The sequence below is a fragment of the Sceloporus occidentalis genome, unplaced genomic scaffold, assembly GCF_023333645.1.
Source record: "Sceloporus occidentalis isolate IW3139 unplaced genomic scaffold, rSceOcc1.0.p SCAF_4, whole genome shotgun sequence".
Classification (NCBI taxonomy): domain Eukaryota; kingdom Metazoa; phylum Chordata; class Lepidosauria; order Squamata; family Phrynosomatidae; genus Sceloporus; species Sceloporus occidentalis.
Window position 1 is genome coordinate 196229293 of NW_028316984.1, and position 20759 is coordinate 196250051.

A 20759-nucleotide genomic window follows, 5' to 3' on the forward strand; every position below is an offset into this window, starting at 1 on the left:
TGATTTTTAAAGCCGAGTTAACTGGTTTTAATTTGCCTTGTTTTAATCTGTGTAACATGTTTTAGTTTGTGTAAATGACATCAACAATTTTATTTTACATTACCCTGAGAGCTTCTGATGTAGGACAAGATATAAATATTTAAATATTTGTTTGTTTATTTAGTACAAGATGGAGGCTGCTGCTGAACGGCTTCCCATGAGCAAATGGTTGGCCACTATGTGAACAGAATTCAGGATAAGCCAGATCATTCATCTGATGCAACATGGCACTTAGGACATTCTTATAAGTCCCTCTCCCCGACCAGCTGCGATTTCCAAGGCATTCATAACCACCAGCTAACCACACATGCAGGTCTGGGACTGCATGGGGCTAAAGACTGTTTTCACAGCTAGGTTGCTTTTAATGGGGGAGGGGGAAGCAACCAGGAGCCCAATCCCCACTTAAGCAGAAGTGGACATCCAACTATTTCCATTTTGTTGCTGTTTTGCAGTTCTACATATAACACATAGGGTTTGCAAATGTACAAAACTACGGTAGCTCTCAGACCCATTACCATTGCCTACCCCTGAGCTTTCTTGTTGTTGTGTGCCTTCAAGTTGTTTCCAACTTATTACTACCCTAAGGTGAACCTATCAAAGGGATTTCCTAGCAAGATTTTTTCCAAAGGTGAGGCTCTTCCTATGAGGCTGAGAGACTATGTTTTGCCCAAGGTCACATGTTTACATGGCCAAGCTGGGATTCGAACCCTGGTCTCTGGAGTTATAGTCCAATGCTCAAACCACTATACCATCCGGGATTACAATTCTGCACTAGGTTAAGAATTCTCCACTCAGAAAGCACACTGGACAATGTAAAGCCTGGTTCTGCAAACAATTCCTGAAATTTCCCCATGAACTCTATTTACTAAATACAAATGCACCCTTGCTTCCACTAGGACTCTCATAATAAAAAGAAAATCATTGTTATGTATATTTGATACTACTGTGAACCGCTTTGATCGCTGCGGAAAAGCGGTATATAAATAAAGTTTTTATTATTTATTTATTATTATTATTATAGTTCAAACAAGCAAGCTTTATATACATACATACATACACCTGTGGCATTGCAGCTCCTACCTTGAACAATGCCACAGGAAACTGGGCTAATGGTTTTTCTGTTTGTGCATACACAGACAGACGCATGTTTCACTCTTTAGGAAAAAACTGGTACTCTTGGGTGCAGGAAACTGTTGTAAATGGGGAAAAAAACTTTTAAAAGAAGGGATGAAAACTGTAAGTGGAAAAGGGAGGGGTTCCCCAAAACTCAGTTGGAGGGTGCAGTATTATTGCATTGTTCACTGTACTTACATGACACCAATGGGAATAAGGGCCGATTCAAGTTCTAAGTTGCCATTATTTGGCTAATAGCTTCAAGCTGCTGTGGCACAGCTGCATGGGTCCAGCCAGACAGGCTCTCACAGCAATGCTTTGATAGCGTGGGGGCCCTTAAGTGTCAGGATATAGAAAAGGCAGCAGTTGTTGGCTGTGAAAACAGTCTGATGCAAACCAGATGGGGACTCGCTTGATGGGCAACACAAAAGGAAAACAATTGGTTCATTCAACAAAAAGTCAAACCTTCTGCCCAAGAGAGTTAACAGAACACAACAACAATCAAACAGAGAGGAAGCAAACAAGAAACAGTTGTGCGGTGCTGGCTGAAGGAAATTTGTTTCTCTTCAGACTAAACAATTTCTAATTGTAGAATTCATTAATTTTGCCCCAGATTACACAGCACTCTCCCTTCTGCCAGAAAGCCTCTACAATCTTATATACCTTGGTTCATTTTACTTGAAGCAGAAGATTCCTTGGGAAAAAGGAAAGGTAATGGTAAAGAAAGATTTACACTAAATATGTCTTGTAAAGTTTCTAACAAGGGAGACGTCTTTTCTTGAATACATTCAGAAAGGTGTGGCCATCTTACTACTAGGAGTAAGATGGCCACACCTTTCTGAATGTATGTATGTATACACCTTTCTGAATGTAAAATAGGAGTTTTTCACATACCAAAGAAAGGCACTGCTGAACCTTTTTTTCCCCAAAGGACAGAAATGATCTGCTCTGTTATACTGAAAGATCTTTCCCCCACCTCGCACCTTCCAGATGTGTTGGATTACTGCAGACCACGGGCAGAAATATCTAGTTTCTGCACTCAAGTATTATAAATACTAAACAATAGAATACAGGTGGGAACCCTCTTTCAGCAAAATTCTGGTGTGGAAGTTTTCCAATGTTGGGCTGTGCCAAAGGCAAAAGAATGGGATTAAGAACATCAGCATATTTTATTCTAAAAGTCTTAGCGACAGCAACTAAGCCTTATGAGTGTTATTTCAACATTTTAGAATGGGGAAAAACATACAAAAGCTGGGAAGCCACCAAATGAAAGTATTATGCAGAAGGAAGAGCATCATCTAAGAAATTTTAGTGGGTCAAACTACAACTCTGGGCAGGTCTAATTCATCTCCAGCGCCTGAGGTTTCCCATGCCCATGACAAGTTATGTGTGTTGTGTTGCATTGTTTGCTACCAAGTCATTTCTGACTTACGGTAACCCTCAAGCAAACCTATAACAGGGTTTTCTTAGCAAGTTTCTTCAAAGGGGGATTGCCATTGCCATCTTCAGTGGCCGAGAGACTGTGACTTGCCCAAGGTCATCCAACAGATCATGCACTTTATTAATTATTGTGATTATAATAGACACACATGTTAACTCCAATCTCATGAGAGGATGAGGAGAAACAAGCAACTATCATGCTTACTCTGTTCAGCAAAAATTGTTCTTGCTAGTATGCTCTAGCCCACAGAGGGGCAGCTGTGAGAGGATAGGCATAAGCCAGCTGGGAGAACTTGTTAGACCATACTCTCACCACAAAATATAAAATAAAATAAAATAATACACCCCAAATATCCTCTATAGCACATAGGCAGCATTTTCATCATGCTTTTAGACTTTATTTGAACATTCTAGGTCTAGAAAAGGTCTTTCTTTAATAGTAGGAAGCAACTATAACTCACTTTCCGTTCCCTTCCTGATTTTAAAAAAGGCCTCTCCTGGGCCTACAATGGCCTAGGGGGCTCAAAAACATGGCAAATGTGCCCCTATAGTTGCTAGAGGACATTTGGGGCAAAGAAAATTGTCCCAAAGATGACAACCTCAGTTTATTCATTTTAGTTTCCAATAGGAATTCAGGCTCAATTTGCTCTTGCACTGACCTAACATGGAGATATGAAGAAGAGAGGAAAGTGTTTGTCACAAAGCACATAACTTAAGAGTACTAGTTGTCACAAAGTCTGCTGATGGTCCTTGGTTTCAATGGTTTTTAAAAAGTGTCTACCTGCTCATAGAGGGAAAGACTGCAGATTCTTATTATGCAGAACACTGTTATGGAAACCCTGATTTATGGAAACCCTAATTTTGAGGTGGGGAGGGAGTCAGTACCCATCTTTCCACTTCAGGACTAAGAGCTCAAGGTGGCCAGTGTTATTTAATCACAATTCCAGCATGCTATCTAGATCTGTTAACAAGTGAATTACAGTTGACACATTGGCAGACATATATATGTAGCTGTTATTGCACAGCTGAGTGCAAAGCATGATAACCTTTATATAAAAGCATCTGAATTATGGGGTTAGGCTTTTCATATTTTGAAGGAGAACCAAGTATCTAGTCCCCCTTGTTATAGAGAAAACTGCAGAATTTTGCAGTCAAGGAACGATGTTTCTTTATTCGTGAGTACAGAGCTTCTCCCCAAAGCCCCACTGGCATTTACTGTACATAATATTTGTCACAGACTGGGATTCACTCTGCTCCACTTCTTTCGCAACAAAGGGAAAATGGAAATGCACCAACTACAACACGCTCAACTTTTTGTCTCTGATTAAGACTCATTCACTGCAGCATATAGGCTGGGGGCAACTAAGGACAGCTTTAATTTTTTTTCCTCAATTGGCAAGTTGGGAGTGACAGACACCATGCTGCGACAGTCCTCATTTGCAAAAATTGTTGGGAAGGGTAACTAAATTGTCCTTGGTTTCACACAGTCATTAGCATCACAGCAAGACTCTTCCTTTAATGTTCATTCATTTTGCTTTTTGGTCCCTTGTTCATGTAAAGGGATGTATGCTGGAGGAAGGTGAAAGCAGGTCAGCCTTGCCAGCTTTTATTCACCACCACCACTCAGACCTGGTGCCAACAGGATCCTTGCCTGCTTGGCCAGCTTGCTTTGCTCCATGAAGGCAGAGGAAGTTACGAATTGCTATGATTTGCAAGGCCAGAAAGACAAAGCTGTTCCAGCTACATCCTCACAGGTTTCTGAGTCCTGTGAGGAACTTTGAAATTACACGCTTCTGAAGCAATCTTCATCAGAATTGTAAGTGTCCCAAGCAAGATCCTTACTAACCTCCAGAAAGTTTTAGTTTTCAAAACCATTGTTTCAGCTCATACAAGCAGCTTCCAACAGAGCTATTCCTGTTTGGAGTTAGGGAAGGAAGGGTTAGATAGGTTGGATGGGTTGCTACACATTACACTTTTCACCTACATAAGCAGAAAACCTTTATAAGGAAAATAAATTCTGATTAACCTTCATTTGCTTATAAGGCCTGAATCTGTCTAAGGGTCTAATTCTGACCTGCTCTTTGCTGTGCAAAACCCACTCTCTGTTACCAGTTCTCCTGGTTAATTCTTCCAGGCTTTCCAATTAATTGAGAATTAATTAATTGGCTCATAGCCAAGGTAGCAAGGTATACGTTATCACTCACCTCCTGCTCTTCGGAAACCACCACCAAAAAACCACAGAAAGAAAACGAAACACTGGGTACAACTATTAAGATTCATTCTCAGTTGGTAGAGAGGATAAAACTGCACAGAATGGATTACATCCATCAACACCCAAAGAGAAGCAGGAAAGTCAAGAGATCTTAGACAGATTGGCCATATGCTTTTTCACACCCTCATAAGAGCACAGAGAGACAAGCAAAAAAGGAACAAAAGGGAGGAACCAGAGGGAAAAACAATCCACCCACAGTATCTGGTGAATAGATAGCCACAATGAGGAGGGTATGAGTTCTTAGAATCATAAACTCATAGAGTTGGAAGACACTCCCAAGGATCATCCAGTCCAATCCTCTGCCATGCAGGAATACACAACCAAACTACTCGTGACAGATGACCATTCAGCCTCTATTGAAAACCTTCCGAAGAAGGAGACTCCACCACACTCTGAGGTAATGTATTCCACTGTCAAACAACTTTTACTGTCAGGAAGTTCTTCCACATGTTTAGGTGGAATCTCTTTTCCTGTAGCTTGAATCTACTGCTCTATGTCATGGAGCAGCAGAAAACAAGATTGTTCCATCCTTTCAGATATTTAAAAATGGCTATCATGTCACTCCTTAACCTTTTCTTCTGCAAGTTAAACACACCCTGCTCTCTACGTCACTTCTCATAGGGCATGGCTTCCAGATCTTTCACCATTCTGGTCACCTCCCACTGGACACATTCCAGTTTGCCAATATCACCTTGAACTGTGGTGCCCAGAACTGGACACAGTATTTCACATGACCTCTTTACCAACCCAGAATGAACCTTCATGGTAAGTACTGAATGTATCATTCTCTGGGTTGGCAAGAGGAGGAATCCATACAAATGGGATACACCCAAGACTTCACATACCTTAAGAGTGGCTTTCTGAACATTTAAATGTGTCAATATTGTAAGCCTGAGGAAAATAGTCAATGTACTCCACTGCTTGACAGATCTCTAAAAGTGATGCACTGGAAGAAAAGGTGGAAGACATGACAGAAGCTCTAGTGGAAAGAGCTGCAAGGTGGATTTCTGCAAGATCATAGGCTATGGAAATACATGCCTTTATCCATCTGGGCAAAAAGAATCTGGGGACCCGATACCTCCCAGGACAGAGTGAAACAAAGTAAGCAAGGTACAGCATCTGACTTTCTGAATGATTTAGTTCTAGCAATATAAACCTTCAAGATGAGACTTATATCAAGATCATGCCGTGTGAGTTCCAATGACTACAATGGCTTTGGACATGAAAACAAAACAAAACAGGGGGATCTTCTGGGAGATAGGAAAAGAAGGAACTTTTGGCAGGAAGACTGAATGTAACTGGAAAGAGATAAAGAGGCATAATTGGGATGCAGGACAGGTCCTTGACAGTGCAGGAGTAGAGGTGCAGAGAGAAAACATGGTTCTTCAAAAACCTATTATCTCAGATAACTATGCCCTCCTCAGTCTGAAGAGAAATCAATGCACCACCTGCCTCCCCCCCAACCCATCAACAATATTCACACAAGGAATAACTGAAGTGAAAGTTGGTTGAGTGGTCTAGTTGGCCAGGGAGGCAGAAACATGGTGTGTTCAATTGTACTGTAGAAACTGTAGAAACCCATGGGCAATAAACCCTAGTGTACAATTGGAATTGTTTGTGTTGGCCTTCAAGGCAAAAAATACCTACTATCATGCATCCTGTCCTCTATTTTATTCTACATTTACTAAATGAATACTCCACCTTTCTCCTGGGATGGGATCCAAGAATTTGAAGGAAGACTCTTGATGTGATGTGTTCATGTTGAGAACACATCAACATGAAAGTCTATCCCCAAATTTGTGGAGCCCTGAACCCACTGGGATGGTATGGGCAGTACTATTTTCTCCATCCGTTTGAATAGAAGGGATGCCTCTGTGTAATGGGAGTGTGGTCAAAATCCACCCTGTTCAAAAAGGTGATCCCTTGTTGCAGTGTTGTCAGTTCTTAATACTATGTTCTGCTACAATAGAAGAAAGTAGGAAAGCTGCAGTTTCACCAGCTGCCTAAAGCTCCCATCAGTTTATGCTGAGTACATTCCTGAACCTCCCAACAATGCTGCATCACTTCTAAGCAATGTGCCTTTCATCACTGAAGAATGATATAGGATTGACCAGAGTCATTACAGGTCTAAGCAGATGGGGAGACACTCCCTAATTTGGCCCAACTTGTTCACCACTGAAGTGACTACCTCTCACCTGGACAAAGGCAAATTACAAAATGTTATGGCAATTCACCACTGAAATGGTCTAACATTACTCTGAACTGAAAATGGGGTTAGTTATAAGAAAACTTTACAAGTATCCTGCTCCTTGGGACCATCACTACATGCAAATAAAACTGTTAAATCAATAGAAGCCAGAATTTTTTTCTTCTGGAGGACTTCCCCAATAATAGACAAGGTTTATATTTGTATACATACAGTGGGCTCTCAGTATCCATGGGGATGGTTCCAGGACCCTGCACGGATAACAAAAAACATGGATGATTGAGTCCCCACTAATAATATAGCATAGGGCAACAGCTGAGTGTCAGCAAGCCCTGGCCACCATATGCATATTCTTTGGGCTCCTCTGTCTCTGGGGAGCACGCCACCCATCCACGTCTGCTTAGAATCTCTCTGCAGCCTCTCCAGTATTGCAAATAAAGTAGTGTATATACTATGCTACTTCTGTTAAATGTTGTATTGTTTACAGTACTGTAGTTTGATATTGTGACTGGGAGAATCTGAAGATTGTGCACCTGTGGATATGGTGAGCCTGCTGTACTGCAAAGTACTTTATGAATCTGAAGTCCTGAATGGAAGGCTAACTGCCTCCTTCCCTTTGGGAACACAAAGAAAATACTGTACAATAAACTCCACAGACATGATCCTCCAATGGAATTGGTTCTTTTGCCCCAATGAGAGGGACAGTCTTGGTCCCCAGAGAAGAGGCAAATTGTGAAACAAGCAGAACTGTTAAGGAATCAGATAAGATTCTTTTTTTAAAAGTTGTTGGCATTGCTTTAAGAAAAATGGGGTCAAAAAGCACTGTGCAAGTAGAACAAATGGTGCTCTGCTTCTGTCTTGGCTCTTCCTCACAGCTGTGATAAAATCATTGCTGCTGCAGCAACAGATTCAGGGTAAACATGTGTGCCAGTGCCAGAGAAGGTGTCAAAAGGACATGACCAAAATGGGAAGTATTTAGCTGTTGGAAAATAATAGGAAAGTCTAGCACAAAACAGCATCTTTTTCAGAGCCAGAAAACACCGTGCTTCCCTACTTTCCTAGTTAGATCTTTAGCCCCTTTCTGCCACTGTTTCAGAGACGTAATAGGTTGTTGTGTAATGAATAGAAGATATTCATGACTGCAGGCTTCACTTTCACTTTGCTGTTGTTGTGTGCCTTCAAGTCGTTTCTGACTTATGACAACCCTAAGGCAACCCTAACATGGGGTTTTCTTGGCAAGATTTGTTCAGAGGAGGCTTGCCATTGCCTTTCCAAGGCTGAGAGTGTATGACTTGTCCAAGGTTACCCAGTGGGTTTCATGGCCAAGTGGTAATCAAACCCTGGTCTCCAGAGTTGCAGTCCAACACTTAAACCACTATGCCATGCTGTCACCTTCACTGCTTGAGCCCAAACCTAAGAGATATAAAAAAAGGGTGATGCTACTTCCCTTATGACTCTGCTTTGGTTTCAGTAGTGGTTGTACATGGTGCCAAATTTGTGAGTTCAATTCAGAATCTCTCTCTTCAAATTCAAAGATCAAATTAGATGGGAGTTGAAGAAAAGAGATCTGCTCTGGGCAAGACTAGAAGGAGAAATGACAAAGTGAGTTGAGTATGCAAAATGACCAGTCAGTTTACAATCATGTGACTTTCTTGCTTCTCTATTGGCAATGAATGGCACAACCTACTTTATATGGATTCCTCTTCTCACCCATTCCATCAACTACTATGCTTCTTTAGACCTATTTGTGTTCTGAAGTTGGCCTTAATGTTACTCCAAGCATCTGGTAGAGATTTGCTATACCACAGTAAGTATTGTAATTCATTAGAATAATTTCTGTCTAATAAGGAGATGACAGTGAAGCATCTTGCAAAGCTCAATAATGAATATATTAAGAGAGGAAGTGAATTTTGTGAAGCCTAATGGGTTTCAAATCTAAGAAAGGAAGATATTATTTTCAGTGTGGAACATGACGCTTCATCAAAGCTTTTACAGATTTCACTTTGGACCACCCACTTCCTCATCAATGCTTTCCCACTTGCTAAAAAGACTGGATAAGGGATGATGATAAACATGCTGGTTTCTCCTTCCACACTACACACCAACACACAAAGCAGATCCAGATTACTAGTGTGCAATGCCACATAGCAGTTATTATGCAAACTTTGTTTGGCAGGACCCATATGAAGCTTGGTCCAATACTTAATTGACTCTGTGACCAGCAAGTTATTAGCTAGGAATTCTGCACAAACTGAGATTAGATCGTGAAATGGCTAAAGAACGGTGTCCTTCTAGGATTCAGTATCCAGAGGACTTCCCCATATATTGCACACACAAAATGTACTGGAAGCTTCTCATAAACTGTGATCAAACAAAGAAAACCTGCACCCCAAATTACAGATATTTGTGTCTGGTGCTCTCCAATTTTGCCTCTTGTTAATTGGAGGCATCCAGGACATTTAGGTTATATAGGTTAAAAATCACCACCTTTATTTGTACCTTGAATACTACAGAAAGCCAAAACACATCTAACACAAAGCAAGACCCAACAGAAAAAAACTAGGAAGACCATTCTCTTGGCAAGTCTACAAATCACTGGACTGAGCAAAGTTTTAACATAATTGGCAGCTTACATATTTTTACTACCATAAATAATTGCCTGAGCTTCTGAAAATGCATTTTAATGTACTGTATTAGAAGAGAACATCTGCAGGCAATGGAAGAAGATTAAAGGATATATTCTGAAGCCAGTGTGCATCTCCACAAGAAACAGTGAATATATATCTTTCTGTCCAAAGTTATACTCCACACTGAAATCCACCAGCTATTGTTTTCAACATCTTGCTCCCAACAATACAGTGGGCCCTTGTTATCCGCTGGGGTTTGGTTCCAGGAACTCCCGTAAATAACAAAATCCATGGATGCTCAAGTCCCATTAAATACAATGGCATAGCAAAATGGTATCTCTTATATAAAATGAAAAAAATCAAGGTTTGATACTTCAAATTTATACTTTTGTTGAATATTTTCAAGCCGTAGAGGCGTAGATGCTTGAATTTGTGTATAAAAAATCTGTATATAAGGAGGGCCAACTGTATAACTTAAGAGCTTTGTTGACCAAGAACTTTCATCTTAAGCAATCTGTCTGCATACATGATCTATGGGATTGCAAATTTCTTGATCAGAAAAATGGATATTGGGTCTGGATTTGTTTGACTCTCCTGAACAATTATGTACAAACACACACACACACACCATGTCTGTAAAATACCAAAATAATTATTAGAATTAAATACTAGATATTAGCATTCAGTTTTTAAAAACAGAACATCATTCTCTATAAATCCCTGCAGGTTAAATTATAAATCAATGGAGAAGTGTTTACTGTACTGAATACGCTATAAATGCTCCTACACACTATATATTTGGGGTAGGAACTGTATAGTCCTTCAGATGTTGTTGAACTGTCACTCCCAGCAACTCTAGCTAGCATAGCCAAGGGTGAGAAATGCCAGAAGGTACGATCCAACAACATCTGGAGACTTGGACAGTTCCTCCCTCCACTATGAATGATGCAATATTTCCACAATAATGTATGGAACTATGTATGGAACCACCCATGATACAGTAAAGTAATATTTCAACCAATAATATTAAATGTATTAAATTTGTTGCTACTTGATGTTGCACCTAATTTTTGGGTCCTAATCTTCTAGATAATCTTCTTTCACCATAGAAGGTGAGAAATGCCAGATGTCTAAGCTGGGTTCAGAAAATGAAGAAGAACGATGTATGCAAGCATACGTTAGATAATGGAACACACCAAAAATTAAAATCAGCCTGTGGTTTACAGATTATAGCAAAGCCTTTGATTGTGTTGCTCACGAAAAACATTTGCTCACTCTTAAACATTTGATTGTCCTGATGCGTTATAACATATTATCAGGACAAGAGGCTCAGAATATGGAAAAACAGAATGGTTTCTAATTGGCAAAGGGGTCAGGCAAGCCTGCATTTTATCACCCTATCTGTTTCATTTGTATTGTATTTAAAGCAGGAATAGGCTCAGAGGAAGGAGGTATAAAAATTGGAAGAAGGAACATCAACAATTTAAGATATGCAGATGACACCATACTTCCACTCGAAATAGCAAAGGCTTGGAACAAGTACTGAAGGAAGTCAAGGAAGAAACTGCAAAGATAGGTTTACAGTTAAACATTAAAAGAATGACCACAGGTGATTCACATAAATTTTAAACTGACTATGAAGAAATAGTTCAAGATTTTCTATACCTTGGCTAGTCCTTTGATATTTTTTAATAACTACTTATATACTCATGTGTACGTCTAGAAATTTAGGTTAAAACTTTATTTAAGATTTATACAGGTTTAATTATTTGTTTTTATCCTCCTTTACTATAAAGACAAATGTTAAATTGCTGTTTTAAAGATTATAGAGATATTTTTGATAACAGAGCTGATTATGCTAAGTTTAATGTACTTATTCTACTTATTGAATGTATACTGTATAATTAACTGAACGCATATTGTGTTGTACAATCAATTTCGTGCTGATTAAGAGAAATATTTTTTTTAAAAAAAAGGAAAGAAATAGATCTCAAAAACCTAAGTCAACATATCCACGGGTCAATGTAAGTACTGTGTTTTAACTCATACATACATACATACATACACATGGTGAAAGGAAAGAGTTTAATCTGCCCTGGAAGCACTGACCCCCTTCTACTCTCTCATCCATCCAGCCTTTAGTACATGCGCAAATAGTTATGCCTGCTGAAATCTCCTAAGTTCTTACACATTGTTTTCCTTTACTTCATCCTTTATATCCTTCATTGCATGTACCTAAGTTCGTCTTATCCATGGGTCATAGCAAAATCCATAATTTTGGCCCCAAAACTTTCCCTCGACTTAAAATGTTATTTTAATCCACAATTTTTATGTGGCATCCTTTCCCTGTGTTGTTCAAGCAACCTATCAATAACTGCATTGATTTCATGTACATAATGAACTGAGCACTGCAAGATTCAGCCCGTTACAAAAACAGGTCAACTGTAACTTATGGCAACTCTATCATATGGTTTTCGTGGCAAGATTTATTCAGAGGAGTTTGCCACTGCTCTCCTCTGAGGCCGAGAGAGTGTGACTTGCCCAAGCATACCTATTCATCTGTGACTGAACAGACCCTGGTCTCCTAGAATCCTAGTCAAACACTCAACCCACTATACCACTGGCTCAAAAAAGTATGTATAAAAATTAGTATGATTAAAATTTGCTCCTGATAAACTAAGCAGTTTTTTAAAAAAACAAAAAGCCCAAAACATTATTTTAAATAACTTAATTTATAAACAATCATAAGCAAATGGCATCTGAGAAGATGTATTTCCTTCCAAGCTGAGAAAGAAAGGAAGGCGGCTTCTTCTAAAATGGTGATTGCTGGACTTTCCTTCAGTACTTGAGTACCCTACTTAAGAAGATGGTGGACTTTTTCTTCTTTATGGCTATTTTTATTCATATGCAGAAAAACCCACAGATCTTATCAGTTAGAAAGAAATTCTGCTCCTTGCCTCAACACACTTGGCTATAATACCTTTAGCTTGTAACAGAGGGATCAGTGAGAAGAGGCCCCTCTTCAATGCTCATAAACCATTTCAGTCTAGCTGCTTTAATGGTATAACAGTCAGCATTAAACTAGATTTTCCATGGATTAGAATTTTATATCTGTTGCATCTTTTTTTTATTTTTTCTCTTTTAAAGTCCAACAATTCTTTATTGATCAATATATGGAAGAAAATCCAGCTATCATTCTCCTGTAATAAGAAGAGACAGATGGCTGCCATCTTGTGGCCAAGACCTCACATACAAGCAGAACTACTGAGGCAGATTCATACATTATCCAGCAGAAGATGTAGAATTTCTACAGGTTTACCAAGTGTTCTTTATTGTAATGGATGCCCCTATTTTAAGGTTGGAAATATTTCCTTTTATAGAGACTTAACAGGATGCCAAAAAATCCCATATTTTGGGTGCAGAACTTTCATAAAGACAGAATTGTGTGCATCACGTAATTTACGAATGTGGATAATATGTTAATGTCACAGAAAAACACAAAGCAAAAAAGTATACATTTCAAATATCAAACCTTGATTTTTTTTTATAAGTGACACCATTTTGCTATGTCATTATATTTAATGAGACTTGAGCATACACAAATTTTGTTATACCCGGGGGATCTTGGAACCAAACTCCAGCGTATAACAAGGGTCCACTGTAGTTTCATTTGGCATTTAGATAGATGAGAAACTTGTAAATAACTGCTCTCTGAATGTCAATTCTACATATCATGAATTTCAATTGTCCCTTGTTGATACTTGGAAGACCCGATAATACATGCTTCAGGAGTCACAGCTAATCCTAGCCCCCAGCCAAGTGTAGCTGTATGATGTATGTGCTAATATACTGGCCAACTGCACACTCCACGTACTCAGATCTACACTAATTTGTAGGCCATAGAAATGAACCATTTTTTTTCTAATGAAACAATTCAGAACCCATCTTTTTTCAAAATCTCTCTTCTCTATTTAAACATCTCATACGACTGCTTCTCATATCTAAGCTTTAAAATGTATTCCAAACATAATGTAAATTCTGCCTAGAAACTTGAAATACCGTTTTAGAAAAGATTTTTCCAATGAAATATACAACTCAGCTTGGCAATTGCTTCCATTTCTATAGCATTCTGTTACAGTAACCTGCCAGACTAAATTAAGCTTTAAAATGCAGGCACATACAAAAGACACCAGAGCATTATTAAAAGATCAAGACAGTTTACTCACTCCAGACTGGAGTTGATTTTTCTTTAAGATCTTTTTCTCCATGGCCTTGCTGGGCCAGCCTGCCTTGTTCAGAGGACTGAGTACTACCTGCTCTGCTCTCATTCTTCTGCCTATGCATTATCTTTTGTCCATTTCTCATCTTGAACATCTGCACCTGGCATTCATGCAATGTACTTGGCAGTGCATTCACTGTGGAGGGGAGGGGAGGGGGGGACAAAAGCCTATACTGAGCCACTGAGTACCACTTGTGGGAACTGTGCGGCCTATGACCTGCATGCGGCCCACCATGTATCCTAACATGCTGCCTATCAATGAAAAAAATTGCAAATTGCACTTTCTGAAGGTTTCAGGCAACAAGGTGCTCCATTCAAGGTCTTTTCAGGTATGGGTCGCTGTGAAGACACACCCTACTAAAGATGGTGGCAGATTTGGGTGTGCAACGCCGGTACCCTGGTAAAATCAAACTCTTTTACCCAAAAAGGCTCTGATGTTGAATATAAAGTTCAAAAAGGGGGGAGTTTAATTTAAAGAACAAAAGTAAAGAGTTTTTTCCTACCCAGCTCTAGATAACTTGAAATAAAGAATACTTTAAAGTTTGAGTTTCAGCAATCTTCAGGATGTCATCTCTCTGGATTTAATCTTGGTTTGATTTTCTCACTCAATGGAGCTGGTGCAAAGTCTTTCAGCTCCTGATTCCTTTCACTTATTTGTTGTTGGTAACTAAATTGGCTAACGTGTAAGAAATGCCCTTTCCGGCTGTCTGGGCCTGACTGCCACCAAAAAGACAGTTCTCTGCAAGCTCACAGCAAAGACTGCCTAAAAACTAAAAAGCCTCTAGCTAAAACAGAGCTTGCTGGGAAGGGGCAAACCAAACCTGGAAAAATGCAGGGGATACATACAGCTCCTCCCACAACTAATACAAAGAACTAAAACTTACTATGGCCTGGACTAATATAAAGGGAAATGCAGGGGGAGATTCAAACAGTCCTGACTGGACATCACAGTCGCTGCTTCTTGCTGTTGTTCTCTGCAAGATCCCCTGTCCTCCACTGCCCTGCTCAGGTACTGTAAGCTCAGGGTTACGGCCTCTCTGAGTTGATCTATCTTTCTATTGCCTTCTATTTTTCCTAGCATTAGTGTCTTTTCTAATTGTTCATGCCTTCTCATGATGTGGCCAAAGTAGGACAGACTCGATTCAGTGATCCTGGCTTCCAAGATGTTTAGGCTTGAATTGTTCTAGAACCCATTTGTTTGTCTTCCTGTCCATGGTATCCTTAGCACTCTTCTCCAGTATCACATCTCAAATAAGTTGACTTTCTCTCTGCTTTCTTCACTGTCCAGCGTTCACATCCATACATGGTAATGGGGAATACAATGGTTTGGAAGATTCTCACTTTAGTGTTAGGAGTTATATTTACACTTCAGGATCTTGTCCAGTTTTTACACAGCTGCCCTTCCATATACTAGTTGTCTTCTAATTTCCTGACTGCAGTCTCTGTTCTGGTCAATGTTTGATCTGAAGTATGGAAATTCCTTGACTATTTTAATTTTCTCGTAATCTAGGATGAATGCTGGTAGATCTTCCATGGTCATTAGTTTTGTTTTCTCAATGTTCAGCGTTAAGCCTACCTTGGCACTTTCCTCCTTGACCTCCTTCAGTAACTGTCCATGTCATTGTTGGTTTCTGCTAGTAGTATTGTGTCAACTGCATACCTTAAGCTGTTAATGTTTCTTCCTCAGATCTTCACTCCTCCTGCCTCTAAGTCTAAGCCTATTCTCCATGTTTTCTGAATACAGATTGAATAGACAGGGTGATAGTAATTTGCTGATGGGGAAACCATTCTGTTTCTCCATATTCAGTTCTGACAGTAGTCTCTTGTCCTGAGCATGGGTTATGCACCAGGACAATCAGACATAGCAGTTCTCAACCTCAGGCTTAAATTGACAACTGTCAGGCCACAAAACTGTTGGCTCAGTGTGGGAAGATCATATTTAAGAAATTATAAAAGGAATAATTTACCTTGCTGCTCTGTGCTTTCAGATCTGGGTTTCACACAGATGACTCTGGATTTCATTGGCTGCTGTGTCTCTTGGTGTTTCTGCTGCATACAAGTTATTAAATGTCCTGTTAACATTCTGATATTTAACAACCATCTAAGCAAACGGAGCTTCAAGAATGACACAGTGGGTACCTACTGTGAAGGTGAATTCTGGGGTATTGAGAGGAGGAATCCGCACAACTTGGGTTTCTCCCATCACAGCCCAGAGACAGGCAGGAAGAACAACAAAGTCTTGCAAGATCTGAAAACAGACCCTGATGCCCCCCCCCCCACCCAAACTTGGCCATCTTAGAGACCAGTTCACTTTCTAGCCAAACCACTTATACAGAGAGGTTAAAAGAGTTATAGAACAGGAAACACATTGCACCTTGGTGAAACTTTGAGTGATCATGATGGGTGAGGTGGATTCCTCCTATCAACAACCCAAAATGCACCTTCATAGTAAGTACCCAACGTGGCATTTTCTAGGCTGTTGAGTGGAGGAAGCCACACAACCTGGGAGGGAAGTAAATATGCATTAGTCTCTAAGCACCTCCAATAGCACCTTCTACTATGTGCTGACCTGAACTTGTCAATCTTGTAATGAGGAAGGAAGGAAGCAAGCAAGCAAGTTACTGCAGGTAGTTGCCCTACAAATGTCAGTGATCAGAGCATTAGTGGAAAACACTGTTGAAGTGGCAGCTGCTCTGGTTGAGCCAGCCACCCGTTAGCCCAGTGTAGTATCTTAGCCAAGTCATATGCCATCAGGATGCATGTCATGATCCACGTGGCTACCATAGAACGAGACACCTTGCACTCTTATGAAGCTGGACTGAAGGATACAAACAATGAGCCATTTCTAAATGACTTAGTTCTTTGAATGTAAATTTTTAATGTTCTGAGCACTTGGAGGTTGTGCCATAACTTCTCTTCTGGGTACAATGTTAGGACAAAAAGAAGGCAGAGGCAGGAAACAGAACTGGGCAAGTGGGGAGAGTCATCAAGGTGTGTTTTCAGATACCACAAAACTATGTTGTTCTTGCTGCTTGTCTCTGGGCAGTGATGGGAAAAACTCAGGTTGTGTGGATTCCTCCTCTCACCAACCCAGAGGGAGAAAAACTTTTTTAAAGAAAATGTGTTATATTTAAATTTGCTTAAACATGGATGATTATAAAAATAATGTATGGCACCTTGAGTTCTTGGGAGAAAGGTGAGATATACATTAAATAAATAATAAAAAGGGGTGGTATCTAATGCCTATTTCTTCAAGTAAGATCAGAGCCCGAAAATAAAGTGGAGCTGATAAAATGAGTCCCTATCCATGATTGTCACTTGTGGGATCTGGAATGGAGAAACACACTGAAGCTGAGCACTTTATTCAGTGATGGAAGGGATGCATCATATTCTGAGATGGATCAAGAAAGGCCCTATTCAAGATACAACTATTGCAGGCACAAGATCAGTATTCACTGAAAGCAGGGTTTATCAGGAATTGCCCTAAAATGTGGAATACCATTCCTCAGAAGGTGAATTTTGTCCCACCATGAACTTTTGGAAGCAGGCAAGCTTCTTTGTTTCTGACTTTAAGGCCATTGTACATTCTTAAACAGCCCTGTTTGATGTTTTATTTGGCTAGTTTTAAGCATTAGCATTCTATCAATTCACATTTCTGTCTTGTAAGCTACTTGGCAAATGACTATTGAGAAGTATGCAGATAAGCAATAAATAAACTCAAAATGCTTGTCCACTCTGAGGTAGCAAGGATTGCCAACAAATACTGCTTCCATCATGTCTGAATTCTGTTTCACTCTGTTTGACCGCTGTATAATGATGCATGCGTCCTAAGAGTCCGGAAGTTGCGCCAAAGCCATGATCAGTCCTAAGGACTGGAGCGCAGCATTGGAGCAGCTTCTGGACTCTTAGGACGCATGCATCATTTAAACAGTATACCTCCAAAGTGACCTGAAGCAGCTTTATTTTGGCCTGTCTGTATGAGGCCATAGTTATGTTAGTCTGGAAAATCAGTATACAAAGGGATCTTGTAGCACCTTTGAAACTAATTGAAAGAGAGAAGTTGGTAGCATGAGTTTTCATAGACTTAAGTCTAATTCCTAGGTTGTATGACATCAAATCTGTCAATCCAGCCTGGGTGTTTTAAGAACACTTGAAAATACAGAAATACAAAAAACTGCTGCAGGACGTTACCAGGGATGTGCTGTCCAAGTGAGATGCCAGTCTGCTGTCTCCATAAGCTGTTGGGGAAACAGGTTGATCCAGTTCAGCCACGCTCATTGGTCCATGAGTAACATCAGCATCTTCAAGAACCTCTCCTGTGAGACAGCATATTTAAAACAGTAAAGCTGTGTTAAAAACCACACAGCATGTTCCAAGACAACCACAGCAAATTAAAGTGAGATTTATAGCCTCCCACATATGAAAGAACACTTCGCTGTGAGGGTGTTATTTAGATGTATTTATATGCTACTCTCAAAAGAAGAAAGCAATTCTCTCTCATGCTCAACATACTGTGAGCATGACTCTTATGTTACCAAAGCAGTTGATCTCTGTACTGTGCTGTTCTGGAAAAACTGCAATGGGAATTTTGCCAAAGAAAGCTTTGAAACGGAGGATTCGAAACTAGTCCTAGGTAGTATCAAATAAGATTTCACCATAAATCTACCAAATATCATTTTCATCATCAAGTTCATTGCAAGAAAAAAATATAGTGACCATGCAGACAAAATGAGGCCGACATTTAACTGTGTATAAGAGCATTACACTTGCATAAACTGTATGGTTAATGCTGTGTGCTACAATTCTGAGTAAGTGATCTGAATCACATTTAACAGAGAATCTATCCAACTTTAAACTCTGGTTAAAGTTGGTGCCACAATAATGCATCTTTACAATTAATGAGGAAGGAAGATGAGGAGGTGGTGAAAACAAGGATTCTGATTCTCTGAAGATGCCAGCCACAGATGCTAGCGAAATGTCAGGAAGAAACTCTTCTAGAACATGGCCACATAGCCCAAAAAACCCACAAAAAACTAAGGATTCTGATGGTTAAAAGATTTGCCCCACTACATTAGCACAAACCTAGACTTATTTTGTGTGCTGATTTTTTAAAGGTACATATTAATGTGTAACCTCAGAAATTCTAAGGTTCTTCTGCACTGTAGAAATAATACAGTCTCACAGAATTTTAAATGCTTTAACTTCATCCTATGGAATCCTGAGATTTGTAGTTTTACAAGGTCTTTCATCTGTGCAGATACTTCATAAGACAATAAATCCCAGGATTTTATAAGACAGAGCCACGGAAGTTGAAATGGTGTCAAACGGCATTATTTCTACAGTATAGATGCATCCTAAGTCTGCAAGCATGCACATTTATGAATTGCAGTTTCCAAAATGATTCACATTTATAAACTATGGTATCAAAAGCAAGAGAATTTCAATTTATTATGGGAACAAGCAAAAAAACAGCACACACTAATTCAAAACAGAGTCATTATTTACAAGTATTGTACATTTACAGACTCTGTGAAAGATAACAGCGGCAGTTCTGAATCCACTGTGCTTCAAGTCAGAGTTGTTGTTGTTTTAAAAAATGCATAAGCCATTAGCTACAGAAAACACTGATTTATATTGGAAATGTGGATAGCGCCACAATTATTGCTTGGCGGCTCAACCAGACATGACTAGCTCATAAACTCTTGGAACAGCTCACTGAATTTATGACATGTAAAATAAAGGCAGGTCACACGAATGAAGACATGATCCCTAGCATGCTGTACCATAACAGTTAACATGTAAAGCTTTTATTTGCTAAATGCGGAACCTGAAGGTCTACTTTTAAGTAATGTGGTTAACTTAATGTTTATTTCTTCAATGTATACACAAGGTCAAACTCTAGAAATATGTAATCTTTTATAACCAGATGATGTAATGGGCTATTTAATTGTTCAACTTCTAAATTATAATATAGGCAGCAAGACTGAAATAAAATATAGCACTTAACCTTAACTGCTGACGGATTGATGCATAACCTCATGTTATACATTATACTTATTAGCATGAAAAGTGGCAGCCATTCAAAAAGTAATTATCCTGTTTCACTTGTTCCTGGAGGGGATGATTCTTTGTTGAATGTGCTGTTTTAACTGTGCTGGGTTTTTGGCTGCTATGAAACAAGAATCCTTGATTCTTTTTAAAATGAAAAATCTTTCTTGAAGAACTGCCCAAAGCTTTTCATATTTGGAAGTGTTCAATTAAAAAAAGATACCAAGCTTGTAAGAAAGCGGGTGTTTTTTTGGCAGTTTGGAAAAGTTACTTATTTTTAGGCTACAAAATCCAAATGCACACTTATGGGATGGGAGATACTTGGCTTAGCAGCAGTGCATCTCAAAAGAACCTTGGGATCATTGATGATTATAAGCTGAACATAACTGAGCAGTGTGATGCTGCAGCAAAGAAGGCAAATAATATTTTAGAACAGTAGTTCCCAAGACAAGGGAAGTAATAGTTTCTCTATGTTCAGTTCTGCAATAGACATGCCCCATTTGGAGGACTATGTTCAGTTCTGGGCACCTTATTTTAACAATGATAAAAGCTGGAGCAAATTCTGAGAAGGGCAATAAGATAAAGAGACATGAAGAACAAAACATATGAGAAAAGGTTGAGAGATGTTCGGCATGTTCAGCCTGGTGAAGAAAAGGCTGAGGAGTGACATGCCTACCTCTCTGAACTTCTAAAGGACTATCAGAGAGAGAAGGGTACAGGTTTTTCTTTGTTGCC

The 20759-nt window shown here is 39.5% G+C and overlaps 1 protein-coding gene across 1 annotated transcript in view; it reads right to left on the minus strand.

Annotated features, from left to right (window-relative positions):
- KIAA0586 (KIAA0586 ortholog) overlaps positions 1–20759 on the minus strand; it is a 109547-nt gene that overhangs the window by 27149 nt on the left and 61639 nt on the right. The window contains exons 30-31 of the mRNA XM_089522804.1: positions 18168–18292; positions 15944–16025 (exon numbers count right to left, since the gene is read on the minus strand). Coding sequence (XP_089378930.1) covers positions 15944–16025; positions 18168–18292 — 207 coding nt within the window. The remainder of the gene's footprint in view (positions 1–15943; positions 16026–18167; positions 18293–20759) is intronic.